Genomic DNA, 27,072 nt, shown 5'->3' on the forward strand with positions numbered 1-27,072 from the left:
TTTCAGTTTATTTATTTATTTTGGACAGAGAGAGAGAGGGAGGGAGAGAACAGGGGAGGGGCAGAGAGAGAGAGAGAAGGAGAGAGAGCATCCCAAGCAGCCCACTGTCAGCCCGGAGCTCGGCACAGGGATGGACCTCACCAACCATGAGATCATGACCTGAGCTGAAATCAAGAGTCAGACGCTTAACCAACTGAGCTGCCCAGGTGCCCCATGAATTTCTTATAATTTCTTTAAAATAGGCTTCCTGGGCCAGGTGGGGGGGCTCACTGCCTGACTCCCAAATTCTGGGCTCCCAGGAGGATGGCAGCAGATCTAGTTTAGGGCACGAAGTGTCCTCAACCCAGAGAGGAAGATGGGCCTCTGAGCAGAGTCCACCTCAGCAACATCCAGCAGCTCGTGTTGGTGAAAAGGAGGAGCGTGGGTTCATAGTGGAGCTGTGCTCATGTCCTGAACCACCTGATGCGTCAGGAAGGACACTTCTGAGCACAGCTGGCTAACAAATGTCTTTTAGTTTCACCCGTGGCATCTTAGAACAGGTTCTTTATATCATCCTGAGGCAGCTCCAGAAGGCTGGTGATAACAAAGGTCTGGCATTCAAGATGGAGGAATTGCTGGATTCCAGAAATAACTCCCCAGCGAATCTGACCTGAGGAAAATTCATTATCTAAAAAGTAAAGAGAGAAGAAGCGTCTTACTCCCCTGATGGTGGGTTCTTCCTGGCATAAGTCTCCAGCACAGGGGAAGGAGACATTTTAACCTCTTAATTATTTTGTTGGAAACATAATGTGAGGTATAAGAAGCCAGAAGAAAATGACAAAACTGCCCAGTTTTGCATCTCCTTGTAGGGGAAGGGCAATCTCCACTGAGTAGAGCAAAATAGACAAGGAGAGACTAATGAAAATAGGTCTTAAAACAACTTTTGAGATCTACCTATCCATATATTGGCTTAACGTGTTATATATATAATATATATATAAATATATGTTATATATATTATATACACATATATTATATATAAATATATATAATATATATTATATACATATATATAATATATATTATTGGTAAGCTAGAGCATTCAATTTTTGAGAGGTGCAGAGAATACAATCGGCAGAAAGAAGGTGGTCTTTGACTTAGGTGCACCTGAGTTTCTTCTTGGGTCTGACACCCATGAGCTGTGAGACTTTGGGCAAGTAACTCCTTGTCCCTAAGTGTTCTTTTCTGCCAATTGGGATATAAAAATTATCCTGAGCCCTGGCATGAATGTTATATATTTCCAAATGTCTAGCACATTATGTGTGCTGAGTAAATGTTGGTTGAAAATAATAAGAATAGTACTATTCTTGTACCTGTACTATTAATAAATAGTACTATTTATTAATAATGATAATGACAACTAAAAGCACTACCAGATTGTAGTGCTCAAGGATAGAGACTCTGACTGGATCATCTTTGTATCTCCAGCACACCACAAAGCACTTGGCATGTAGGAGCCAAGCCCTAAACGTTCTTTGGATTAAACTGAGCTGGTTGGTTGAGCACCTACATGTAAAGCATTGTTTTGAATCCTCTTGGGATTATACAAGTGAGTGAGATGCAGGGCAAAGTCCAGCGACAAGGATCCAAGTCACTTCTCAACCTCAGTGGTTTTCACCAGCAAATCAGAGAAAACAGCATTTTCCAAGGGCAGAGAGGGTTGGTGAGCTCCTCTAAGCCCTTCTCCTGTTTTTGCTTGCAGACAGAACCCTGGTTGTACTTAGGGCTCCAAGCCTCCTCTCTATGATTCAGGGGGGGCACAGTCTTCATTCTTCAGGCCAGTGTTTCTGGGCATCTCATTCCCTTTGCCTGTGAGTGCCTTGAGGGTGGTCATGAGGCTCAGTCCTGGCCAAGGAGACATGAGGAAATGTCACTAATGGAGGCCAGGAGAGTTTTATTTGCTTTAAAAAGGAGGAAGAAGAAGACACGTAGGTTAAACACACAAACACCCCTCTCTCACGGAAAACAAAAAAAACAAAAAAACCCCAAAAAACACCACCACCAAAAACCTGTCTGCTATCCACGGGCTATTGCTGAGGCTGCCTGGGAAGCCTGCAAGGGAGACAGCCATTACAAGCCCTTGTGGAGAAAGACCCACCTCCTGAGGGTGACAGAGCCGAATGCGGGAAAGAACCTGGGTCCCCGATGACATCATGGAGCCTCTGAATTAACCAGTGCTGGTTTTCTTGTTCCATAGATGGGTTTTCCTTATGATTTAGTGGCGAATGCCACCTAGAGAATCCACTCCATCGCGGCCTTGTTAATGTTGGGCCACCGCACGTCCCCTTCCGGGAAACAGGACGTGTGCGTCCGCCACGAATACCGTGGGAGGGGTTCTTGCCTTGTGTGGGAATGCAGCAGGTCCTTTCAAACTCTGGAATTCTCTGCTCCTGTGCTTTTCAGAGAGGAGCTCTGCAAAGCCACTGCAAGGATTTCCTCAGGGAGAGGAGAGGCAGTGTGGGGAGCTAGCAAGACTTCCTCAGGGAGATGGAGAGGTAGTTTGGGGCACTAGAAAGAGTGCAGGACTTGGAGGCAGGCATCCTGAGTTGGGTGCTTGGTGATTCCATTTCCAGTCGTGCAGCTCTGGCTGCATCACATAACCTCAGTGTTCTTACCTGTAAAATGGGAATAAAGGTAGCCCCTACCTTAGGATAAGGATTAAATGAGGAAACGACCATGTGCTTTTCAGTGTGAACTCCTATTTATGGATAGTTACTTTAAAGAAAAATACAAAGCAAAGAGCAAATGAAAAGCATTTGTTTGCCTTACTGGAAGCAGAGAAATGAAATATAAATACGTCTGTTGGGAAACAAACAATTTGGGGAAAGTGGTGGTCTTTTCCAGGCAAGATTTCATGCACTTTCCCCTACCAGCTTTTCCAAATAACACAGATCTTCCTAAGTGCTTCTAAAGAACAGCACAGCTGAGAGCAGAGGGGAAAGAGGAGTCCCTTGGACAGTGGCCTGCAGCCCCACTGCCACCAGCTATTAATAGCCTATAAACCCTTGGAGTGGAGCCCTGGTCCCTCCCACTCTACCCCAGGACAGCAGAGGGGTCAGAGCACTGCCTGATATGGTCTCAGAATACTGGTGATCCCTGGAATTCTCCCTGTTAGGGAACTTTTCTCCTGCTGGGCTGGGCCTGGCTGGGTTTCCTCTCTCAAAGACCCCAGCCTGAACTGCTAGACAGGTTCACATTCAACAAGCATTAATTGACCCCTTTCTGGGCCCCCAGGCCACACACTAGCTGCCTTGACACACATGATCTCATTGTACTCTCACAGCAATGAGTGAAGCTATTCTATGGAAAGAGAACCCAGCTCAGAGAGGCGTCATGACCTGTTCAGGGTCATTGAGAAAGGAAATTTGGTGCTAGAACCCAACTCACCTGTCTCCAAGCCAGTGATCTAACATTTGCATTACTGTGATGTCTAGGAGACTTCTGGGTCTTCAACAAGATGATCCAAATCCCCTGGTCATGCTGGCAAGAAGGGTGAGGGGCCTGGGGTTAAAGTAAGCCAGAGAGCAAGGGCAAAGCCAGCCTGGCACCTGGACTCTGTGGGGGGGAGAAGCTGACATGCCCTTTGGCATTTCTGGTGGCTAGGGAGCCATGTCTCAGGGAGCGTGGGACCCCTCTTTCCCTCTCTGCCTGGGCGCACCTGGTCCTATCCCTTCCCCACTTAGTCAACCTTTGAGACTGTCTCTGGTCCCTGAATGTGGGACAAAGAGTCCCTTAGCTTGACATTCGGGGTCCTTCATGACTCAGCTCCTGTTCTTTCAACATTTGCTCCTACTCTGTACTTTCTGTTCCCATTCACACCTATTTACAGGTGCGGGGATAGCATTTTGTGGGCAAGGACTGAGTCTTAAGCCTTTTTCGATCCCCAGATCCTGGCCCGGTATCTGGAGCAGCTGTGACACTCAGGAACTGAAGGAAAAGCTGTCCCTTGTCAACTGGGTGCAGAGAGCTGGAATAGAAGCAGTGGGGCATGGGACATGGGGCGAGGAGGCCATAGACCCAGAAAGGTCTAGATTGCCCCTGCTGACTCCTGGGCTGAGTTCCAGAAGTCCTGGGTCCTGGGCCCTCTCCTTTAAGATGTGCTGGGGCCTGGAACCTTGGTGCTGTTGAAGGCTTTGGGTCCAGGCTGCTTCCAGAAGGAGTCCTTCTCTAAGGAGTTGGACCCAGATATTTGGCTTGAGCGTCAGTCTTCCTGGGTGTGGATGGCCATGCATCCTATGGAAGAACGATACCATGAACATTCCTTGAGTGCTGGAAAGGAGCCGGGAATTGTTCTGCAGCTGGTGTCCTAAGAAGCACTCCCAGAGAGGAACCAACCTCCCTCAGATGTCTTTTTTCCCCAACAAAGAGTAGGAACTGGGGGCTGCTGCGCTTAGCCCGTCGTGAGAATAGTATCATCAAGCTTACAGATAGAGCCTACCTACTTGGCTCCCCTCACCACAAATACCCGGAGCTCTTCGGAGGGTAACAGAAAGGTTTGCTGAGAAGGACTGGTCCCGCATTGTGCAGCGAGAACTGCACCCAGTTAGTGATTCTTTCTAGAACACCAGACTCAGGCAGGTTACACTCCTTTTAGCTCCTGTAATCCCAAGCCTTGGACCATACTCCTGATCACTGAGATGCCCCTTCTGTAGACGTGCAGTGGTTCGGTTTGCTACGGGAACAGTCTTGGGGGAATTAGTTACCATGGAGGTCACTTCTGTCTGATCCGTTTGCCCCACTGGTACCACCCCAAATCCCCAAGTGACTTTTCTCTCCGTGACCATGGCTCTTAGAGTTTGGGGGCCTGGATGTCTATGTTCTCAGTTCCAATCAGCGTGTGCTCCCTCCTGCTCCAAGTTGGGCAAGAGTTAGCTCTTTGATGGGGTCTTTGATAGGAGGAGTCGCTTCTTCACTGTGGCTTCTCTGCAGCAGCTGTCTTGGGGACAGCCGCAAGCAATGGTTCGATCATGCCACACGCTTGGGTACGTACGCTCTCCCGTGTTCCACGTGCTCTTTCTTTCTTCTGCTTTTTTTTTCTTAAATTGTATTTGTTTATTTGGAGAGAGAGAGAGCCAGAGTGGGGGAGGAGCAGAGGGTGAGGGGGAGAGAGAGAATCCCAAACAGGCTCCACACTGTCAGTTCAGAGCCCAACATAGGGCTCGAATTCATGAACCCCGAGATCATGACCTGAGCTGAAATCAAAGGTCGGACGCTTAACCGACCAAGCCACCCAGGAACCCCCTCCTTCCTGCCCACACCCCCCAGCAATGTGCTCTGTCTGACTCCTCTGGGAGACTATTACCACTTATTCTGCAGATGAGAGAAGAGAGAAGGAGATTCAGGGAGAAGCCACAACTAGTAGGAGAGTTGGAACTGAACCCAGAACTGCAGGCTCTGTCCAGGGCTGCTGCTTCGGTACCCACATGCCTCATTCAACTAATGAGCTGGCACCTCACCCAGAGGAGGGCATGTGCTCAGGGCTTTACCTTCCATGCCTGTCCTAAGCACCAGGGTACCTGGAAGCCACTGGATGTCCTTTGAAGACACATACATTCACTGAGACATGATGAGCCAGCTGCCAGGGGGACCCAGGGCTTTGGCTGGTACGTGCTTTGGACCACGGACAGTCCTGTTCCACCCGAGGCTGAGTCATCTGTGGACAGTCACATGGGGTCACTCCATGGTCTCATGTTACTTGTCTTCCAGCATTTCTGGGTTTCTTGGGGACCTTCCCAGACCTCTTTTGGGGGGGACTGGTTTCATGGGCCACCTGCTTCCTGAGACATACTGAGCTTACTTGCTTTTTCACTTTTATTTCCACCACGCCTCACTACGGCTGTGCTGCTTCCTCCCATGTCCTGTGTCCCTAAGAAAGGAAAGAGCCCCTATTTCATGAGAATGCATTGTATGCCAGGCATGGTGACATATCATCTCTTTGAATTCAATCCTTATAACAAGCCTGTGAGAGTGTATTCCCATTTGTACAGTTCAGGATAGTTAGAAGGATTTAGTACCTTTCCTTCCACGGCTAGTAAGTGGCAAAGTCAGAATTTGAACCTGGCCTTTTCACCACACCTATACTTTTGCGTATACCATCTCCTGAGGACATTGGTTCCAACCGTAGTGGCTACTTAAGCTCAAACTCAAGCTTGAACTCTGTTGTGGCTCCAGACTGGCTCTACTGAGCTTCCCCAGACTTTTCTCTTCTGCCGCACGTGCTCTGCTCAGAGATTCTCAGTACTACTGATTTTATTTGCTGAGATTCCTAGGCTCTGAGAGCTGAAAGCGACTTCAGAAGTCACCCAGTCCCCCTCCCCTGGAGCTTGAACCTCCTGCCGGATCCTCACAGCTTCCTTGGAGGTAAGCAGGATAGGTATCTTTTCCTACTTTTGGGGGTAAGAACCTGTTTTCCCAGAGTGCGTTTGGCTGTTTTCTGTCTGCCCCTGCGGGCCTGCTTTCAGACTTTGTCTCCCCTTCTCTGTGCCCCCAGGAAGCTGCTGGGCCCCCCCTGGCCTCTGGGCAAGAGACTGCAGGGCTGGAGGAGAAAGGAGGGTGTTCACGCTCCCCTGCTTCCTCCCTGCCTGGCCTCAGTTTGGCGGTAGTGAGTAGACTCCTTCACCAAAAGCCACAGCTCCTGTCCAGCGGCCCTTCCTTGTAGTTATAGATCTTGTTGGGTCCCCACAAGACCCCTCTGCCCCTGGCCCTGGCATGGTACCCGTTGCCCAGTGCGGCTGGACTCCAGTGCATCACCACCCTCAGCCCTGCCCCCAACTTTGAAAACCATTCCTTCATTAAATTCTCATGCACAGTCCCATTGTTCATCTTTCTCACTCATTGGAGTGGTCCATCCATTTCCTGCAGGGGCTCACCTGAGACAGAGGTGAAGTGACCCCCCCAAGGTCTCTTGGCAACTGAGCGGCGGAGCTGGCTTTTGAACAGGAGTCACAGGACTCCTGGGCCAGTCCCGCCCCCTAGCCTGAACCCTTCTGTCCAAGACTGAGCACAGGTCTCCTGCACTCACTCCTGGGATACACCGTTGCCTACCCTGGGTCACTTTTTGGGGACTACTCTTGGCTCTTCTCAGGTCCACCCCACCTGCACCTTGTCTGAGCTTCAGAAGCCACAGTGCTACCTGCCTCAGACCACCCTTCGTGGTTGGGCTACTGATCCCCAGAGCTCTGCCATCATCCACAGTGGCAAAGTTCTGGGAGCTCTATCCCCTTGAGGAGGACCACAAGCCGTGGCCGTGCTTTGGAGCAGAGATACTGACATCCCTTACTCCTGACTCCGACAGAAGGGAGCCCGGGCTGGGCCCGATGTCAGAACCACAGGCGGGCAGGTTGGACTCATGAGCAGCAATAATTCTGCTGGGAAAATAAGAGTGCCAGGAAAGGAAACTGAGGCAGAACGCTGGTGTGTTGGGGGAATGGCGATAGGCCAGTGCTCAGACTCCCAGCCTTTTAAGCCTCAGCCACTAGGTGTGAGTAAAGTAATATCACTGGGGCACCGCGGGTCTCCTGGGGGCCCAGGGCCTGAGGGGCTGAACTTGCGGGTAGCGGCCTCATTGCCTGAGGTGCACAGGACCCAGGGATGTGCTTACACATGCGGGAGCGGAGCAGAAGCCCACAGGGCCTGGTAGGCCTGCCCTCCTGGTTTCCTGCCCATTTCCCTTGTTCCCCTGTGCAGAGGTAATTCCTCTCTTCTCTCCCCCGGCTGGTAGACCACGAGGCTTTTCTATTCGTATCTTCCTCATCCTGTGTCATCCTGGGAGGATCCTACGGCCTCCTCAACGAGCCACGTCCTGAGCCGCAACAATTCCAGCTTCATCTAGTATAGAGAGCATGGGTGTGACCTATTTCTGTCCCCTTTGGGGACATCCCTGGGGACCCGCTGGGCACTTGGCTTAAATCCCGACTCCACGCTCTGGCCCCCCGGGCTGGAATGGCAGCTGGCAGGGCTGCCCCAAGGAATGAGCAAGCGGAACTTGACCTGCAGGGGAGGGGCTCGGCACACGGGCCACATTTAGCCCAGGACCCGTGTAGGCCCCATGACTGTGTCACAAACCACCCAGAGACCCCACGTGCCCACAGGAGCTAGAGGCCGTGTGGCTAGAAAGATCACGGGCTCGAGAGTGGCACAGACCCGGGGCTGGGATTTGCCTCCGTCACCACTGAGCTGCGCAACCTTGAGCAACTCAGTTACGACATCTGTGAAACGCGAAGCCGCTAACCCCTCCCTCATAGATGCGGAGAAACGCTTGCATACAGAGTGGGTAGCAAGCATGTTAGCAACTCCACAGAAGTGGAAGGCCGTGAGGTCAAAGGCCCCTGGGGCCGGCTTAGCCACCAGCCAGCTCTGTGGGTGGCCCTGGGCTGGCTGTCCACCGGCGAGCTGGCAGGGCTGGATGCGGTGATTTTCCCGTGCCGTGGGCATCTAGACCCCGTGAATCTTCCTTCCGTGTTCCCGCTGCAGCAGGCCGCGGTCCTGGGCTGCGGGCTTGGAGATGCCGGGTGGGCCGTGGGAGGCAGACGTGACGGCCGGAGCGCCTGTGAGGGAATGAGCTCTACCTTCCGGGAGCACAGATCGCAGGACCAACAGCCATGAGGGTCAACACCTGGGAGTTGGCAGCAGTTTTGGTGGAGGGAGGAGAGAAGCCAGCCTGCCGGGGCCGGCCAGAGGGACTCCACCCTCCCACCGGAGCACCGCCGAGATGAGAGATGCCCCGGATGGAAGCTAAGTACCGGTTTTTGTGTCCTGGGTTGGGGGGGGGGGGGGCTGAGACTCCGACCGGCAGCTTCCTTGGCAGTGGGAACGACTGTGGGGGGTGGGGAGCAGGGGAGAATGAGTGCGGGTCCTGAGGGGCATCGGAGTGGGTGCCACAGCACCTGCAGCAACAGCCCTCCCTTCTCCCGGACATGTCTAGAGGAGAGGCTCGGTCTGCTGGCTTCGTGGACCCCGGGCTGGCCTGGCCTGGCCTTCCCCAGTAGAGGAGAATCGGTGTCTGTCCCTGAACACTCGCCCTCAGCTGCCAGAAATTCTGAAGGCAAAAGCTGAGGAATTCGAAGCATTTATGACTTAGCAGGATTGTTCCCAAACTGCAGGCGTCTCTAAAGAAGCTTTCTGGATTTCATTGTGGTTGCTTCTCAGCTCTTAGATCCTGGCCAAGGACTCCCTGGGTCTCACTTTTCAGGGCTGCCCTCTGGCTGCAGGGTCATGGCCTCCATGAGGTTGGCTGCCTAACACATGGGTATTTGCAAACCTTGCTGCCTTCCTGAAGGGAAAAAGCATAGAAACTGGAGTCGGATGGTTCTAGCCCTTTCTAGAGGGTCATCTTGGTCACATCTCGGGTTTTTTGCTCATTTTTCACATGGCTTGCCACCCCTGAGAACCTAGGGTAGTGGCTTGTCTAGAGGCGAAAAACCTATCTGAGCAGAATAACACGCGTGCTTTTTCCTAGTAACTGTTTCTGTTGAGTTTGAACGGTAGCTACTCTCTTCTTACAGATTCTGCCTCTGGTCTTTAACCCCAGTTGCAGCTAATTGGCCAGGGGTGGGCGTCTGACCCACACAGAGCCAGTGATTAGCATTCAGGCACGGATTTGGAGCCCTGCATTGGTGTCCTAAGCTATATGGCAAATGGCTTTCCTTTCTATACTCCCACTTCCCTCCCACTCCACTGCAGACATCACTGGCCGGGGAAGAGTGCGGGATTGATTAGTAATGTCTGCCACAGGTGTGTGAGGAGCAGAGTAAGCATGCTGCTCTTTGCCAGCCCTGGTCCTAGCAGTAAGAATTCATATTTAAGGTGGAACACTCAGCTTTACCCAATGTCCACAGCAACACTACCGTTCAGTCCCCCTGACCAGCACCGGGTGATGCAATGGGCCTGCTCAGACTGGGATGGTTACTAACGTAGTTGGAGCACAGCTTCAAGCCCGAAGAGGGTGAGGTGGGAAGGAGACACTTGAGTCAGGCAAGCAGAACCGAGCCTCATCCTTCACATGTGACAAACCACCCCCCCCCCCCCGCCGCCCCCATATCTCACTACAAAGAACGCGGCTCAGAGAGGTAAAGTGACTTGCCCAATAGCACACAGCTAGAGAGCGCCAGGCCTTGATCCCGGGTGCTGTGCTCTAACTAGAAGTTCCCAGGGGTTCTGGCTGTACCTATTTATTTTTTAATGTTTATTTATTTATTGAGAGAAAAAAAAACGCAAATGGGGCAGGGGCGGAGAGAGAGGAGAACAGGATCTGAAGCAGGCTCTGTGCTGAGAGCAGAGATCCCAATGTGGGGCTCGAACTCCCGAACCGTGAGATCATGACCTGAGCCGAAGTCAGACGCCAGGCGCCCCTGGCTGTACCTAAACTATGTGCTTGTGCACTCCTGTTTGGGTCTCTCCTGGGTCCGTGTAACTTGACTCCCTGACACTTCGGGATAATGTAAAAGAAGGTCTGCTAGATGGCCTGCTTGCTTTTCCCTGGAGTTCCATTTTGAAATACTTCACGGAGTTATTGTCAATGTTCATCGGTGCGTTATTGTAAATGTGCATCAAAACAGCGTTCGTGCAGAGGCCTGTGTGAGTAATCCTGGTTGTGAGTGGAAGAAGCAGCAACTTTCAGTGGAGTCCGTTCACACACGAGCACAGGCGATGCCAACAGAATTATGTGCTCTCTGCAGGGTGGCCAGGCTGGGCCTGGACTGTGGGCCAGGATGGCCGTCACCACGTTTCTTTAGTTCACTGCCACTGGGCCCGTAGATATGCCCTGAAGCAGATGCCAGAGCCATCCCCTGGCTGCAGGGTGGGGGCGGGTAGGGAAGGAAGATTGGAAAGGGTGGCGGGAGGGATCGCAGGCGGCCCTGGAAAGGCGTGGTTATTTTTTTTTTTAATTTTTTTTTTCAACGTTTATTTATTTTTTTGGGGACAGAGAGAGACAGAGCATGAACGGGGGAGGGGCAGAGAGAGAGGGAGACACAGAATCGGAAACAGGCTCCAGGCTCTGAGCCATCCGCCCAGAGCCCGACGCGGGGCTCGAACTCCCGGACCGCGAGATCGTGACCTGGCTGAAGTCGGACGCTTAACCGACTGCGCCACCCAGGCGCCCCTGGAAAGGCGTGGTTATTAAAGACCCAGCGTCTAGTTGGAGGACCTGGGCACTTTGATGGTGGCGCCCTCCTCCTGGCTCTTTTGATCAGCTCCCAGGCCTGAGCTCCTGCCTCAACCCCTGCCCTGTGGTTCCCTCCCATGGGGCTCCAAGGCTTTCTGCTCAGCCCCCTCTGTGAATGATGCCACCCCCTCTGATCTCAAGCCTCGCTTCCTGCCCGGGCTCAGCCCTACCTGCTGGAGTCCTCCCGCCTGAACTGTTTTCCAGCCTGTGTGAGCCTCACCTGTGAGACCTCAGCAGTTCTGGCTGCTTCTCCGGGCACAGCAGCGCTCAGCCTCCCTAGCCCTCAGGCTCTTTTCCTCCCTCCAGACTCAGCCTGCCTCCTGCTTTCTGCCCAGACTGGGACAGTCCCCCTAAATCCCTACTCCAGGGCAAAAGCAGGCCGCTTCTTTGCTGGAGAAAAAGCGAGGCGCCCTCAGCCATTAACACCTGCGCCCCTTCCCAGAGCACCCCAAATAACCAAGTGCTTGGCAAGAAAAGACAACGGAACGGACCTTCAAAAGAACACCTTTGGAGTTTTGTTCCATCTTTCTTGATTCAACTTCAGAGTTTCCTATTAAGGAAAGCTTCACCATTCCCCCTCGGCCAACCAACTAACTAGATAAATACATAAAATAAAGTCAAGAGGAAACACAGTATTTGAGATGTTAAAAGGAACACAGTTGGAGTTAAACCCCATCGATAACTGCTCTTGACCCGTTTCTAGCCTGTGTGGCCCCGAGAAACTGGGATTATAGGAACATGGAGACAGCAGGGAATTGTGGGGAGAATGAAGATTTCAGAGTCAGAGCTGGTTTTGAGTCCTGGCTAGTGAGCCTTTTAGAACCTCTGTTTTCTCCTCTGTCAAATAGGGATAAAAATAGCACCTACATGAGAGTAGCTGCTGAGTTCTCTGCAAAAGCCAATGATGTGCCTAACACATGGTTGGAGGCCACAAGGGTTTGTCTACAGTCTTTCCTTGACTTCTGGGGCTCATCTCTGAATCAAAGCCTCTCGACCAGGAAGGGGCTTGGAGCTGAGCTTTCCTGAGTGGGAGCATCTGTCCCCGGGCAACACCCTCAGCTTTGGCAAAATGTGGGTTCTACCTGGCACACCCAGACGGGGTCGGATCCCAGAGACGAGGGGATTAGCAGGATCCCAGCAGGGACTGCAGTTGGAGGGGGTCAAGCAGAGCAGAAGCGTGGGTTCCGTGTGGGGTCTAAACCGGGGGCCAGGGGAAAGGAGCAGGGCTTGGAAGTCACTAGACTGTACACACACGGGGATGAGGGCATGCCTGTTTTGTTCTCTGCGGTATTGTGTACCTAGCACAGTGTCCGGCACTGTCTTTCTTGAACAAATGAAGAATAAATGAATGACAACCTTATCAGTTGGAGCCTGGTTGCTTCAGGAATTCCTTTTCAAAACAAGGCAAAGGAGACCAGCTGCTGGCAGGAAGCAGAGGGCCTCTGGCAAGCAGACGGGTCTGTCTGGATGCAAAGCGTTAGTGATTGGTCAGGCAGTGTGGAACCGGATTCTAGCAGGTTCTATGGGCAGGCAAAGAAATTCTGGTCTCCGGATGATGGAAACCATGGAGGGTACTGAGGAAGATCTGGTGAATTCAAGACGTTAGAACTTGAACTCTAGGGGCGCCTGGGTGGCGCAGTCGGTTAAGCGTCCGACTTCAACCAGGTCACGATCTCGCGGTCCGGGAGTTCGAGCCCCGCGTCAGGCTCTGGGCTGATGGCTCAGAGCCTGGAGCCTGTTTCCGATTCTGTGTCTCCCTCTCTCTCTGCCCCTCCCCTGTTCATGCTCTGTCTCTCTCTGTCCCAAAAATAAATAAAAAACGTTGAAAAAAAAAAATTTAAAAAAAGAACTCTAGAGCCAGACTGCCCAGAGCCCAGTTCTGTCACCCACGAGGCATATGACCTGTATCAAGTACCGAACCTCTGTGCCTTTACTTTTTCCTTTATAAAACAAGGATGGTAATAGTATGTCACAGGCTTGTTGAGAGGATTCAATGAGATTATTTGTAGGAAGTCCACACTAAGTGCTCGGTAAGCACCGCTGTTGGGACTATTTGAGAGGAGTGGGAGATTATCGGAGCTGTGTTTCAAGATAGTGAAGCAGGGAACAGGTGCAGGATGGATTATCCCAAAGCGAATCTAGTTAAGAGGTCATTGCAATATCCAGGCATGAGAGGATAGGGCCTAAATTAGGGGAATGATTGGGGCCTGAAGCGGAGATCAGTGCAAAACAGGTGGTTCATGAAGAAGCAATCAACAGAACTGATTGGCTGTGGTGGAGGGGAAGGTCAGAGGAGCGGGGAGGAGAAAACTCAGAACTCCTTTGTGCCTCTGAGAGCGAGGGTGCCTGGGTAGGAGGTGGCACCCCCAGGAGGGACGACGGACGTCTAAAGAAGGAGCAGGTATGGAGGATAAAAATTCAGCGTGGGCATGCTAAGTTGCACTTGGGGTAGCCCAGTCACGGGGAGATGTGAAGCTGGAAGTGCCCAACGAGCTGGGTGAGATACTGGGGCTGGGGGGAGAGCAGGCCATCACGGAAGCTGGGCAGAGACCTAAGAAGTGTGGAGGATGCACCTAGGTGGCGTTCACATCTGGGGAGAGGCAAAGAGCCCACCTGGGTGCAAACGGCAGCAGCCAGCGGGTGGGAGAGAAGCAGAAAAGCGTGGCGTCTGTGAAACCTTGGGGGCTGAGCTCCTGGTAGGAGGTGATGGATAGTGAGGTCAGATGCTGCAGAGCCAGGAAAAGAGGGGTCGGGACCAGCCCCGTGGGTAAAGAGCTGACGACGCAGAGAGCAATTTCAGCCGCTGGAAAACTAGTAGTGGCTTCTGGGGGTTCATGAGAGGAAGGAGAAAGGGAGGAAGTGGAACCAGGAGGAAGCGTCGTAGGAAAAATGTGAACCAGGGCACAGGGTGAGGGAGAACTGGCTTAAGTGCAAGTTGTTTTTCATCTCAGAAATCTGCATGGTCTGGAGTGAAAGCCAGGATGCTGGAGGAGAAGGGAGCTGGTCCTGGAGGAGGCAGGCGGCAGGAGGGGCAGCCTGGGAACTGGGGCGGGAGGAAGAGAGACGCAGTGGGATGTTGAAATGCTACGGGAAAACCACGAAGCCAACAGCTTTGAGTTGTTGGTAAAGGAAGAGGTGAAGGCATGGTGCGGGGAGCAAGCAGGTGGAGGGGCATGGGGAGAAGATAGGGAGCAGGTGTTCGGGGGAGAGGAAGGGAATCCACGAGAGATGGCGGAGGACCCACAGAAGCCAGGGAGCATCTGAACGCAACTGAGGAGTCAGCTGGTACGTGTCCAATCTGTGATTTTCTGCAACAGTTCCGTGCTGGGGAACAAGAATAAAAATGTCCACTAGTGGGACGTGATTTGGAGAGGCAAGGAGACTTTGAGTGCAAGGACAGAGTCAAAATGACTAGCGGTGGGGTCCAGACTGGATTCTGGAGTCCTGGCTCACTATCGGCGGTCTGTGGAATAAAGACAGTGATTTCTCAGCCACAAGTAAGATTTGAGACAAATGACTGTAAATCTCCGTTTGGCCTTAGGGTAGGTTGTGTGTTTTCTTGTAGCAGCAAACCTGTATGGAACGTGAAATCACCGATCCTAGGGGCAAAAGCCCCTAATGATTATATGGCAGCTGGGGCTGGGTTGTTTTCTGGGAGAATCTACGTAGGGCGCCTCAAATGTATCTGGTCCTATCTCATCGTGTCACTGAATTCTTTCAAGTGAGCTGTGTCTGTCACCTACCTCCACTGGATTGGAAGAATCCGTTTGGGAAGGGACTCTGTACTTTCTCATCTCATTTTGTGCATAGCGAGGGGCTGAACTCAGAACAGGAAGTCCACGAATATTCCCTGACTTGACTGCATCCTGATCATTCACAGTCCGGGGCCTGGCCCCGGGGAGCTGACAGGATTCTGGTTGTCCTGTGGTGTCTTGGTGTCCCACTCATCAATGCTTGGGCATACTTATGTAGGGGTTGGAATCCTCCTGAACAGGAGAGAAGCCGCGTATCTTATTAACAAAGAGCACCGAAGGTATGCGGGTCAGGAAGCCATTTCATCCGGATGAGTGAATTTCATGAATGAAAGCGATTTGGCAGGTCCCCTGATTAGGGTGGTTGCTGGTGGGCTTGGTCTTTCACAGTCAGTGACAGACCTGGTCATGGGTCTGGACATGCAATTCTGATGTGAGACAGTGGGGCATTATGGGAATTAGCCCAGAGAACCAAAGATGCAGAAAGACTCAGAACACGGTCGAGGTGAGGGCACCATGGCCTCGGTAACCTGGCTTAGCGCATGCTCACTGGTTACCATGTTAGGGTCCATTATTGTTTTTCATTTTTGTTTATTTTTTTGAGAGAGAGCATGAGTGAGCACGAGTGGGGTAGGTGTAGAGAGAGAATCCCAACCGGGCTCCGTGCTGTCAGTGCGGAGTCTGACGCGGGGCTCGAACTCACCACCGTGAGACCATGACCTGAGCTGAAATCAAGAGTCGGACGCTTCACGGGCTGAGCCACCCAGGTGCCCCTTACTTTCCATTCTTTTAAGCCAAGTGCCCCCAGTTCTGTGTGTTTGTATTCTCCAATATCGTGACGAATGAGGAGAGATGGGGTAACCTCTGAAGCTTGAGTGGAAAAAGGCTTCCAGGAGCAGCTTTTCAGAAACATCGTCATTTGCCAAAGGGCAGGCACCGTGTTTCTGTGGGCAGGCGGTGAGGCCATTGTCAGGGTTTCCAGGAAGCCATGTACGAACCTGAGAGTCACGGAGTCCCAACCCTGTCTCCCATACCAAGCAAATGTGTAACAGATTAAATATTTATCTATTGTCCCGTCCACCTCAATAAGACATGGCACTCTTTAAAACGGCTGCCTTAATGACGTCTGTGTGTGTTGGAATGCGGCCCTGGGCTAACAAATCGCATCTGAAGATGTGGAAACATGAAAATCGATAACAAGAAATGAAAAGGCTGTTTCGCCGATAAAGCATCGTTTATCTTAATCTGTGGGGCTTCTCAGAATTTCCTAAGTGCCCTTTGAAATGCCAGCGTCAAAGCTGGGGACCACGTGTATGCGGAAGGCCCAGGGGAGTCATCGAGGCAGAAGTGCCGGTGGCTCAGGCCGCAGGAGCCGGCTGGGGAGAAGCGTCATTCTGGGGCAGTCCCCCACTGGACTGGTTTCCAACCAGATTGCTCCCCAGCGGGGGTTTCCAGGGATATTTCTGGGATTTCAAAACTCTCAGTGAAAATAACATACCATCGGAATGGGAGATATTTCACAAGACGCTAACCGTGAAGCAGAAGTGACCCGCTTTTGGTAGGCTTAATACAATGTGGTGGGCATTGTAACAGTCACTTGTACTGACTAATATGAATTGGGAAAATAAAATTATTATTCCACCTCCAGGAAGCCTATACTTTACCTGACCGTAGGCTGGAGGACCGCATTCCTGCCTCCCCCCCACCCCCGACCCCGCTGAATCCACACTGGGACCCAACGGCACAAGTCCTCTGTGGTGAGGAGGTTGGAAACACTGGGCCTCAGGGATTGGCTTTCTGGCTCTAGCCCTTTCCTTTGCTTCATGCACACACCCACCTCTGGTCTTCAGGCTCCCTTACCTCTTCTCAGGGGACGAAAATACAGGAAGGTTGGAGGTGGCTTAGGACCTCCTGCCCTCCCAGCAGCCCCAGGGAGGCGGAGGATGAGGCTTTCCTAAGCACACCTCGGCTTCCAGATTGGGGGTGGGCAGAGGCTCGTCTCCTCTCCTGATCTCCTTTGCTCTCTGGCTGTCACCATGGTTTGTAGATGGAAGGCCAGCCTCAGACGCCATTATTGCTGACTGCTTTCTGCAGAGTTTTCTCGCACGGTGGCCAGAAGGCTTGTGAATACACACTGCCTCCTGCTTTTCTCATAAAATCCACAGGCCTCTGACACCTCTGAGCCGATACCCCTTCTCCCTACCTCACTCCTTGCACTGCAGCCAGCCTGGCTTTCTGCAGCTCCCTCCAGGGAGCCGAGTCTCCTCCTGGCTTGGGGTCCTCACCTATGCTGTTCCCTTGAAGGACAAGCTCCTCACGTGAGGAGATGTCACTTGAAAACATCACTTTGCCAGAGGCCTCTCTTGACCTCAAAACCCAAGCGAGGCCTCTTTCACAGGTTTTTGTATTTGTCCTCAGCGGTCACCATAGCTTGTAGGCACCACTGCTTTGTGATTTTTGTGTGTATGTGTGTCCCCAAGTGAGCTCCACAAATGAGCCTCCTTTGTCAGGGGACCCGGCACGCCTAAGACATCGTAGACACTCAGTGCATGCTTGTTGACTATCTGGCCAGCTGGTTAAATGAATGAATGAGCTCCACAGAGCGCTCATCCTGCAGATTTTCAGGGGTAAGTCAGTCCCATGGTCAGATGCAATCTGGACGTGCCCTCATCTGTCTCCCTGCAGAGGGTCATAATATGCCTCCGTGTAGGAGACTCTGCAATGAGCTCCAGTGAGGAAACAAAAGTCAGGGCTCCTGGGTGGCTCAGGCGGTTAAGCATCCAACTCTTGGTTTCCGCTCAGGTCATGATCTCGCAGTTCGTGGGTTCGAGCCCCGCATGGGGCTCAGCACTGACAGTGCGGAGCCTGCTTGGGATTCTCTTTTTTCCTCTCTCTCTCTGCCCCTCCCCCATTCACTCTCTCTGTCTCTCAAAAATAAATACAACTTAAAAAAAAATTACAAAAGGAAAAGAAAACAAAAGGGAAAAAATAAAACCAAAGCTGTAGGAAGTGAGTTTAATTTTCTTTAGCCTCACATTTCCCAAACGTATTTGAATGTGACATTTTTTTTCCATCTAACATCGATTAACATCCCACAAATGTACTTTAAGATGTGCTTCACTGGTGGCTTCCTACTTGGGAAGCCTGAAACTCAAGATCGTCGGGCTGGGTGTGGGGGCCGCTTATCTTGTGCTGAGCACCCTCCTGGATGCCTGTGCATGTATTCACGTGGGCAGTCACCACCCTAATAAAGCAGGGAGCCTGAGCAAATTCTGGAGCTAGCCTGGGTTTATATTTTTCAGGGAAAAGAGGGAAAAACAGTCGAAGTTTGGTATTTGCAGATAGAACATAGTGTTTGCAGATACAATCTTTGTAGTTATGACAATGAGCAACTTGTACACGCTGACTTGTCTTTTGCTGAGACCTGAATCCGTAAGTGTTGGGAAGCTGGTGTGTGGACACAGGTCCCTTAGTGGCTGAGTGAGTCTACCTCCTATGTAGCATTTGCATCTCAATGCAGTTCTCCTGTTCTTAGTATTTTCTTGAATTTTCCACCAGACCTGAGTGAATTTTCTGGAGGGGCGATTGCATGCGATATTAGCATGAGTGACGGTTTCAGGACCTATCCCTCTTGCATAGTTAGGATGTTTAATGTAGGTAGGCTTCCTGAGGTGCAGCTGCATTAGATGCATTGGGTCTCAAATTATTTTTGATCAGCCCCTGCTTAGGGCAAAACTGCTTGACCTACCAACTCCATCTATTCTCATTTTCCAGCGGAAAAATAAATTGGTGATAATTGGGGGGGAAGTGGATCATGTATACATTGGCTTTAGCACTGGAGTATGGACAATTCATATTTGAACCACAATGTATACACGTCTGAGAATCTGGTCATTGGAAAATTACAGTTCCAGAATACTGTTGATGCAAATAAGCTTCAGTATACTAGGGAGGGTTACCCACAACAAAATAAACTGATAATGGTAAAACCAAGCTGACAGTAATTCATGATTAGAAAGTACTGAATGTAGCCATTGCAAATCGCAACCAACTCAAGGCAACACTGGCGATGTGCCGATAAAGGGTCTTCTCCCAGATTTTGGGAACGTCAGCTCTGTGCCTGCACATGGGAAATGGGAATTTGCTGATGGAACGGAGCAGCGCGTGCCTTTCAAAAATTTCAGTTCAGGACGCATGAGAACGTCTCTGGTAACATACCCCTTACCCATAACCCACTAGATCTCAGCTTCAACTTTTGAAATCATCACCTCAGCAGCGTCTCCTCCTTCGAGGAAGGCTTTCCTTGCCTGGCTCAAGCAGACCAGAGATGTTTATTTGGATTTATAAAGTGTTTACAATCTCACTTAAAGAAGTTTTAACATCCAGTGTAAATCTCCAAGATGTAATGTTAAGTGAAAAAAGCAATGTGTGTGACAGTATGCATACTATGCTATTTATGTAAAGACATGATGTTATATATGTGTTGATGCATTCTGTGGCTGGAATAGCTCTGGAAATGAATATGCAAAAACAGATCAAAATAGTTGCCAATAGTATCTGCTGCTGGGGGAGGGGAGAGAGGCAGACTGAGTTTTCTTTTTTTTTTTTTTTTTTTTTACTAGATACTCATTCATGCTCTTTGAGTTTTGTACCATTTGTAAGTAAACTATTCAAAATATCAGTTTAAATTTGGAAGAGAAAAGGCCAAAAAAAAAAAAAAAGAGGCAGTAAGCCTACAGAGAGTTGATTCTTGGTTTCTTCTTTTTAAAGAGGTGAGGGTTAAGTTTGGTTTATTTATTGTTCTGACCCCTTTCTCCACCTTCAAAAACATGGTCGCGTATTCAGCAAGAGATTCTAGAATCTAAAGGAAAGCCTCCAGAGGAGGTGAGATGTCGGACCCAGGCCCTAGGTCTGGGCAAAGATGAGGCAAAGACCTCCATCTTGAGACATAGTATTCTGACAAATTAGCCCCGTTATTGAAAACCTGCCCAGCGTTCTCATGCGTTTCCATACCATGTATACGCAAAATACGAAAGGAGGGCTCTTAATGAGGCCACTCGTACCTTGTACATTTGCAGCGTGAATATAAAGAAAAAAGGACAACAGAGGAGACAAAATTCGTATAGCAAAGCATGTTTAAGTGAACACATTCCTCTCACTTCATCCCGCTTCTGGACTGCTCAAGGAGACAAAGCAATGGTTTATCTTGATTTGCTGTCAGGAATTTACATGAGCACACACAGAAATATTATAGTATTTAGTGTTTCCTAATGAAAAATGTAGTATTTCATTAATCACATAAAAAGAGTTGTATTCTTTTACATAACTGGCACGAGAGAGTACATTGTCTTTATATCTTAAAAGCTCATTATGCTGAGTAACAATGGTTTCTTAGAGCAAAATGTCCACGGAAATATTGTGGTGTGTCTAAATTTTATGGGTTCTGAGTTACTGCAGATAGAGAGCAGGAAATGCGTCGAAGCTGGAAGGAAATGTTTGGGACAATATGGGAGGCCCAACTTGTTGGGGGTGGGGTGGGGCTGTGGGCTGTAGATGGAGATCAAAATTAATTCCTCAGACTAGAGGTGGGCTTTGGGCAATGAGCCGAAAGTAGTGCCAAAGCAGGCACAGACTTCAGGCGGGTCTACAGGCTGGTGTCCATCTGGCATGTTTAGGAAAATTCTATAATGAAGATATAATATGAGAACGAGTTACTATTTACCCCAAGGCCTTGGTCAATGGAAGGGTACAAGTGTTAAGTACCACAAGCCCCAACCCACTTCTGGGGCTGTCCCCCTCCCCATGTCAAGTGTGCAAATGCTTCCTCCTGCTTCTTGTCCTTCTGGTCACCCCCATTTTGGCCCCTTTTCTATTCTCGCAGAACCCAGCAGCCTGGGACTACCAGACCTATATTTCAGAGTTGGGTTCACAGAGAGGGGATACGAGTAACCGCAAGCCCGCGAGTAAACCCACGCAAGGAAACTGCTCGGCTTGGGTCTAAATGACTTACATTTTTCCTCGCTTGAATTAGCCAGTAATTGCATGTGGGCAGACTTCGCCAGGAATGGTCTAAATGATCAATTAGAAGGCAAAAAGGAGTTCCTTTCTTTAAAGTTCAAGGGCCCCTGTTGAAGGGCCCTGCTTCCCAAGCCACGCACACGTGGGCCTGCGCCCAGCTCTCTGTGGTGCCTGAGGCTACCGTACATTTGCCTAACGATAATGAATTGAGTACTTATTTTGCAGGAAAATATAGGGCACTTCCATTACATGCAATCAAGCAAAAAGGCTGCAGAATGTGCCACTCCATTAATTTTAAACAGAATTCTTCCCAAATATCACCCTGAAACCAGAGTATGGGGTTATTATAAATCTGAAGGAATTAAGAGTAATTTTCATTTGTACAAAGTAGTGGAGGGACAGGACTCCTGCCACACACACACACTATTAATTGACTTAAATTGGATTCGCCAATTTCAGTGTGAATCACTAAGCCGCGACGCAGCTCGCCTGGTGGGGGGATGGGTGGGCTCCCGCCATCTTTGAGGGTGCAGGTGCCCAAACCGTCCCCCACAACTACAGACTAATGGGATGGGCTAGTTATTAATAAGCATGTTCAAAGAAGAAAAACACATGCCAGCCTCTGGCAAGTCACGTAACCTCTCTGAGCCTCAGTTGCCTCATCTGAGCATTATAATCTTCCAAGGGGATTATAATACCTGCTTCAGTGGGGATCCTTGAGCGTTAAGGAGTTTGAGGATGTCAGAGCACTTAGCGTGGTGCCCGGCACCTAGTTTACAACCATTAAATGGTAACGATTACCTTCGTTTTCATCTTCTAAGGGGAGTCTCTTGTGCCTAAGCTGGTTCCCGAATCGCACTGAGGAACTCTGGAGCTGGCACCAGATGGGAGGAGTGGCTGGGTCAGTCCCCACTGCCTGGGAGGTGTGAGTCAGCCCACCCGGTTACTGATCATTTCCTTCCTAACTTCAGCTCCACTCTCCCCGGGCAGTGGCTGGACTGGCGGGAGAGCACAGAGCTGGACACGGGAACAAGCAGGTTAAGGTGGCCGGGGAACGGGCCAGGGTGCCCCTCACTCCACGTTCCGGTACTTGGTGAAGAGGTTGTACAACACTCTCAGTGTGGATTTCAGGTCACAGTTGACAATGTCTGCGTAGAAAACAAAACACACGCTGCTTCAGTGGGGCCGCCTAGCCCAAAGCAGACGGCCTTCCTGGTCTCCTTCCTTCCACCGCCCGCCTCGTGTGCCCAGCATGGTCCTGGGGTGGGTGTCCCCCCCCTCACCCACAGGACATCGTTCTGTGTTCCTGAAGAGTGTTTGGTACTGCTGGGAGAGAAAAAGCATCCCCCACAAGGCCACCAGAGGCAGGTGGGTGGTGAAGGATGGGCAGTGTGCGCAGCAAGAATTTGGAGCGAGGGGCAGAGGTGCCGAGCATGGGGGTCTCCCCTGACCCCAGGGCATGCAAGCTTCGCTCTAGAAGCCACATCTCTGCAGAGGGGCCCCTGCCCCGTCCCCTGAGTCTCCCTGGTCTGTGGGGCTCCTCTGCTTTCAGCCTCGGCCACAGAGCCAGCCAGGAGTGGTGGGGAGGAGTGGAGGGCCTAGGGCTATAGTTGGGGGACCAGGAGGCGAGTCAGGACTGAGCTGCCTCTCCTTAGGGAGGGCCCCCCCCCCCGAGGGCACAGACGCCCACCTGGTGAGAATAAGCGGTAGACCAGGGTCATCAGGGGACAGACTGCTTCAGGTGGAGGACAGGGCAAGGCAGCTGGCTTTGCGGCTGGGAGTTTGTATTTTCAGGAGAGTTCTGCCACGGGTCCCCCAGCTTCTGTACAACCATTTCCTCCCCCCATCCCTTTCTTCTCTGGTTGCCCCTTGAGCCCTCTGCTGCCGCCTCTGTCCTACAAGGCCCCCTCTCTGCTCTGGTCCCCCTGCACACACTCCCTTGGAGAGCTGTCCTTTGAAGAACGGGAGTAGAGAAAACAAACAAGAGAAAGAATTCTTCCTCCTATTTAGGAGTGTGTATTTAGGTAAATAAATCAGGAAAAACAAAAGAAAAAAGAAAAGGAAAGCAAAAGGCAAAAGCCCGTGTCAGGAGAGTGGTTACATTTAGGGAAAAGGCTGAGGACACCGTAGCTGGAAGGAAACTGGGAGCCGGGTGGTGGTCACGTGGGTGGCTTGCTGGCTGAGATTTCGCCGACCTGTATGTTTATGTTGCATGTACCTTTCTGTATATGTGCTGTTTTTCACCACGAGAATGATTTTTAAAAACCGAACTATGCAGAGGGTCAGATGAGGTAAATGATGTAAGAGAAAATATAAACTCTCTGGGATTCAAAGCGGGGAGAGCTCCTGCTGAACCCCTGGGAAAGGAGGGATAGGGGAAGATATCCGAGCTCTAACCACGCCCGGGTCAGTAGGGACAGGGATCCTTCCAGATGGGGCAGAGAAGGAGGCCAGTGGCTCCAAAAGGCTGGGTTGTGGCTCCCAGGTCTTAGCCTTGGGACCCTTGCAGCTGTGGCTGCCGCAGCTAGGCCCCCTCAGGCCCCAGCGTCCAGGCTCTGCAAAGATCAACGCTGCCTGGGCTACAAGCCGAGTCCAGCGCCGGGACACCTCCTTAGGGCTGCCCCAACTTCCTCATAGGCCTTATCCCAGCTGTGACCAATCCTGCTCCACCCTAGCTGGGCTCGGATCCTGCTCCAAGTTCTCTTGCTGATAGACCAGGGTCTCCCAGGAACCACTCGAGAGGCCTGGAGCTCAGCTTCCTTTTCTGCTCCCATTTCGGTTCAGGCACGTATAGAGTCTCCCTAGATCTAGGGCCCTGTCCAGCGGCTCTGCCCTGCTACCTTGCCCTGCCCCTGCCAAGGTACCCTCTGCCAGGAGTCCTATGCCCTGTGGGCTAATTCCTGCTTGTCCCTGACTGCTTGCTGTTGAGTAGTTCTTAAGTTCCACTCAAGTCAATCATTAAGAAGTTAGTCAAGGGAGGAATTGTTGGAAAGCAGAGAGGGACAGAGGTGAGCTCAGCAAGGGACTGAGCATGAAAGGAAGGTAGGGTAGTACCGGGACGAGTGCAACAGGCTCCTGACTGGACTCCTCAAAGCCTCTTGCCCTCTCTAATCCATGCCACCCACTGTAGATAGACTATTCAGTCTCTGGGTATGGTTGTACAGGATGTACACTGCACAATTCCAGGGTGCATTGTTCACATTTCTGTGGTATCATTACCTAGGCCATAGCATAAATGGTGCCCCTCGAAATTGTGCAGCTCATAACTTGTATGGCCATATAATCATTTCACTTAAGATAAGGTCCAAAATCTTAAATCACCTTTCCAGTCTCACTTCATGCCACACTCCCTGCTCATTCACTATGCGCAGGTCACACAGACTCCCTTTCACTCCCCCCCACCCCTCCCCCCGCCCCATGGCTGTGCTTCTCCATCACCTTGGCCTCTGCACATGCTGTTGCAACATCTAGATAAACCTTCCCAGATAGCCGATGCCTGAACTTTCTGCAGATCGCAGCTCAAAGCACTGCTTCCTTAGGAAAGCCTTCCTGACAACTGGCCTCGGTGAGGGTGCCCTGCTTTATGGTCTCAGAGCCCCCATGCTTTCCATAGCACTCCCTCCAGTTCTAAATTGGTGATTTGGTGCTCATTTGATGAAATCTGCCTCTGTCCTGGACTGTGTGTGACTTGATCACAGCCAGCCAGCCTTATTTTGCATCTGCGGCTTAATCTGGTACCCGGCATGTGTAGACCTTACAAGATATGAATAGATAGATAAATGAATGATTGCCCAATGTCATGTGAGCCAAGGAAGAAAATTCTAGGGAGAAGAGAGAGCTGATAGGGCTCCGTGCTCCCACAAGGGTAAGACCGGAAGGAGTTCCCAGGGGACATGGCTCTAACTGGTGGCTGGCCAGAGAGCAAAGCCACGTGCAGGTGGAGGCCACGTGTTAGCCACAGAATGGGCAGATGAGGAATGGAGGCTGTGGGCATGGGCACAAAGGAGGAACTTGGGGGCTGATGGAGGAGAGGCAGAGACGGATGCAGGAGGACTTGTTCTCCCCGTTTAAGGACAGGTGAGTTAGGACGTTTCTAGAAAAGGAAAATGCCCACTATGGGAGAATGTCTCAAGCTGACCATTTAATTTTAATGCCTGCTGAGGTTTGAAGCCCATCTTCACGACAGCTATGTAACCCAGTTAAAGTCACTTGACTTCCTTGAGTCCGTTTTCTCACTGGTAAAACTGGGTTTACAAGAAACATCTAGAACACGTGAAGGCCTCCCTACACGGTAGTTTTCCTTCCCCTTTCTCGTCTTCACCTGTTACGTACAGCTGCCAAGTCTGTGTGGTGCACAACTCCAGGGGGTGCCATTTACACAGACGGGGCCGCACTCCCTGGGAAACTCGAGTTCCTTCTTTCTATAGGCCATCACCACCAGGTAGGCCTGGTGAAGAGTGGGGACTACAGTCAGAGACACTGACAATGGTCTGTTCTTATCAAGGAAGCCAACTACCACACAGTTCCAAGCAGGTCAGCAGATGGGCTATGTCAGCCAGGGGAGAGGCTCTGGATTCCTGTGACTCCATGCTATATAAACAGAACCTCTTGAAAGCCCTGGCCTAATAAATTGTGTGATTACTAACTCAGTACTGCTCTGATGACCGCTGTGTGCTGGCCCGGGGCCCCTCTCTGGGAGCGGTCTGCACGGTGGAGCTCCTGGTTAGAAACAACCAGAGCTGGTTAGCCGGCTGGCTGTGGCCAAGGGAGAGACCAATCAGACCCAAGACTACTCTAGGGAGAAAATAGTCTCTCGCCAAGGGGAAAAGGCTCCATGTTTGCTCCTCTCGCCCGGCGGCATTAGGAATGCTTCTTGGTCATTAGCTGACCATCCAAAATGAGTTCATGGTTCTCTAAAGGATGCAGAAGTCAAAGGGGCGTGGGGAACTCTCTTCGCACAGTCTTTACAGAGGGACAGGGCCCTGTATGGCCATGCCCTCCATGGAGCCATCTGTGCCACATGTCTCCCTTATCCCAGCCTGGACCAGTTGCTGAGGCCCTTTCTCAGGAGTTTTCCAGCTGGGTCCCCAAATCCCTTGACCAAGGTGGGAAGACGCTGGTAGCTCAGTGCCACCAGGTGGTGGGGGCAGGCCCCCACCTGTGGGGGTGTGCCCAATAAGATGGGCAGCCACAGGCCAGCTGGGGTGAGCCAGCCTCCATCCCACTCCTGATGGATCTAGCTCATTCTTAGTCCCTGCCTCACTTTCCTGTCTGCTCCCTATTCCCTCCCTCCCACCCACCGCGCGATAGGACCCGTCCTTTGGAGATGCGTCATATTGATGTTGGCCTGCTACCTATCTGGCGCTCTTGTTCTTTTCTTTACATACTAAAAATATTTAAATATGACGAACATCCAGAAAAGTTCGTGTAACCTACAGGTATGGTGTTAAATGCTTGGAAGAGAAACCCTATGTAATCATCACCCATGACAGAAGCAGAATATCGTCAGCACCCTCAAAGAGCCCCGTCCCCGTCTGGTACATTCATTCCTGCCTGGAACTAGATTTCTCCTGAGTCCCCACTTGGCTCTCATGCTACAGTCTTAACCACGTTCAGTGACACCTCTCCCTGAATAATAACAGGGTAGGCATGTGCATTGGAAGACAGGTGGTGTAATCCCCCAAATAAAAAGCCATCAGCTTTATGCCAGTGTTTCAAAGGCTTCGCTGGCCGTGAACTTGATGCTAACACTTGGCGTACTAAAAGTTTATGAAGCCTGGGCAGCAAAAGTCATCTGAGATGCAAACCCAGTTCCCAAGAGACTTCAAGGTACAACGGAACTTTGAATGTCAGAGGATGATCATGAGCTTATTCCGGTCATAAGCCCCTCTCACCTGGAAAAGATAACCAGTATCCTGATTCTTATGGTCATTATTTCCTAGCTCTTCATAATTCCACCAGCAACATAGGTACCTTTATTTAAAAAAATTTTTTTTAACGTTTTATTTATTTTTGAGACCGAGAGAGACAGAGCATGAACGGGGGAGGGGCAGAGAGAGAGGGAGACACAGAATCGGAAGCAGGCTCCAGGCTCTGAGC

The 27,072-nt window shown here is 51.0% G+C and overlaps 1 protein-coding gene and 1 long non-coding RNA gene across 8 annotated transcripts in view; one reads left to right on the plus strand and one right to left on the minus strand.

The window, feature by feature from the left end:
* Nucleotides 1–493: 493 nt before the first annotated feature.
* The window catches only part of PARVA (parvin alpha), a 193,785-nt gene continuing 167,206 nt past the window's right edge, over nucleotides 494–27,072 (minus strand). For 2 of the 6 annotated variants that reach the window (XM_040456840.1, XM_040456842.1), the window contains exon 13: nucleotides 20,073–22,121. In XM_040456840.1, the coding sequence (XP_040312774.1) occupies nucleotides 22,045–22,121 (77 nt within the window). In that variant the 3' untranslated portion in view covers nucleotides 20,073–22,044. Of the gene's footprint in view, nucleotides 668–1,549; nucleotides 1,941–2,137; nucleotides 2,655–2,721; nucleotides 4,273–20,072; nucleotides 22,122–27,072 lie in introns of those variants that run through there. The other 4 variants (XR_005785077.1, XR_005785079.1, XR_005785078.1 and 1 more) reach the window with 4 other exon arrangements.
* The window catches only part of LOC121018203 (uncharacterized), a 75,142-nt gene continuing 61,507 nt past the window's right edge, over nucleotides 13,438–27,072 (plus strand). For both annotated transcript variants that reach the window (XR_005785080.1, XR_005785081.1), the window contains exon 1: nucleotides 13,438–13,604. This is a non-coding gene — a long non-coding RNA (uncharacterized LOC121018203). The remainder of the gene's footprint in view (nucleotides 13,605–27,072) is intronic.

Source organism: Herpailurus yagouaroundi, unplaced genomic scaffold, assembly GCF_014898765.1.
Source record: "Herpailurus yagouaroundi ecotype Mexico unplaced genomic scaffold, PumYag 218, whole genome shotgun sequence".
Classification (NCBI taxonomy): Eukaryota; Metazoa; Chordata; class Mammalia; order Carnivora; family Felidae; genus Herpailurus; species Herpailurus yagouaroundi.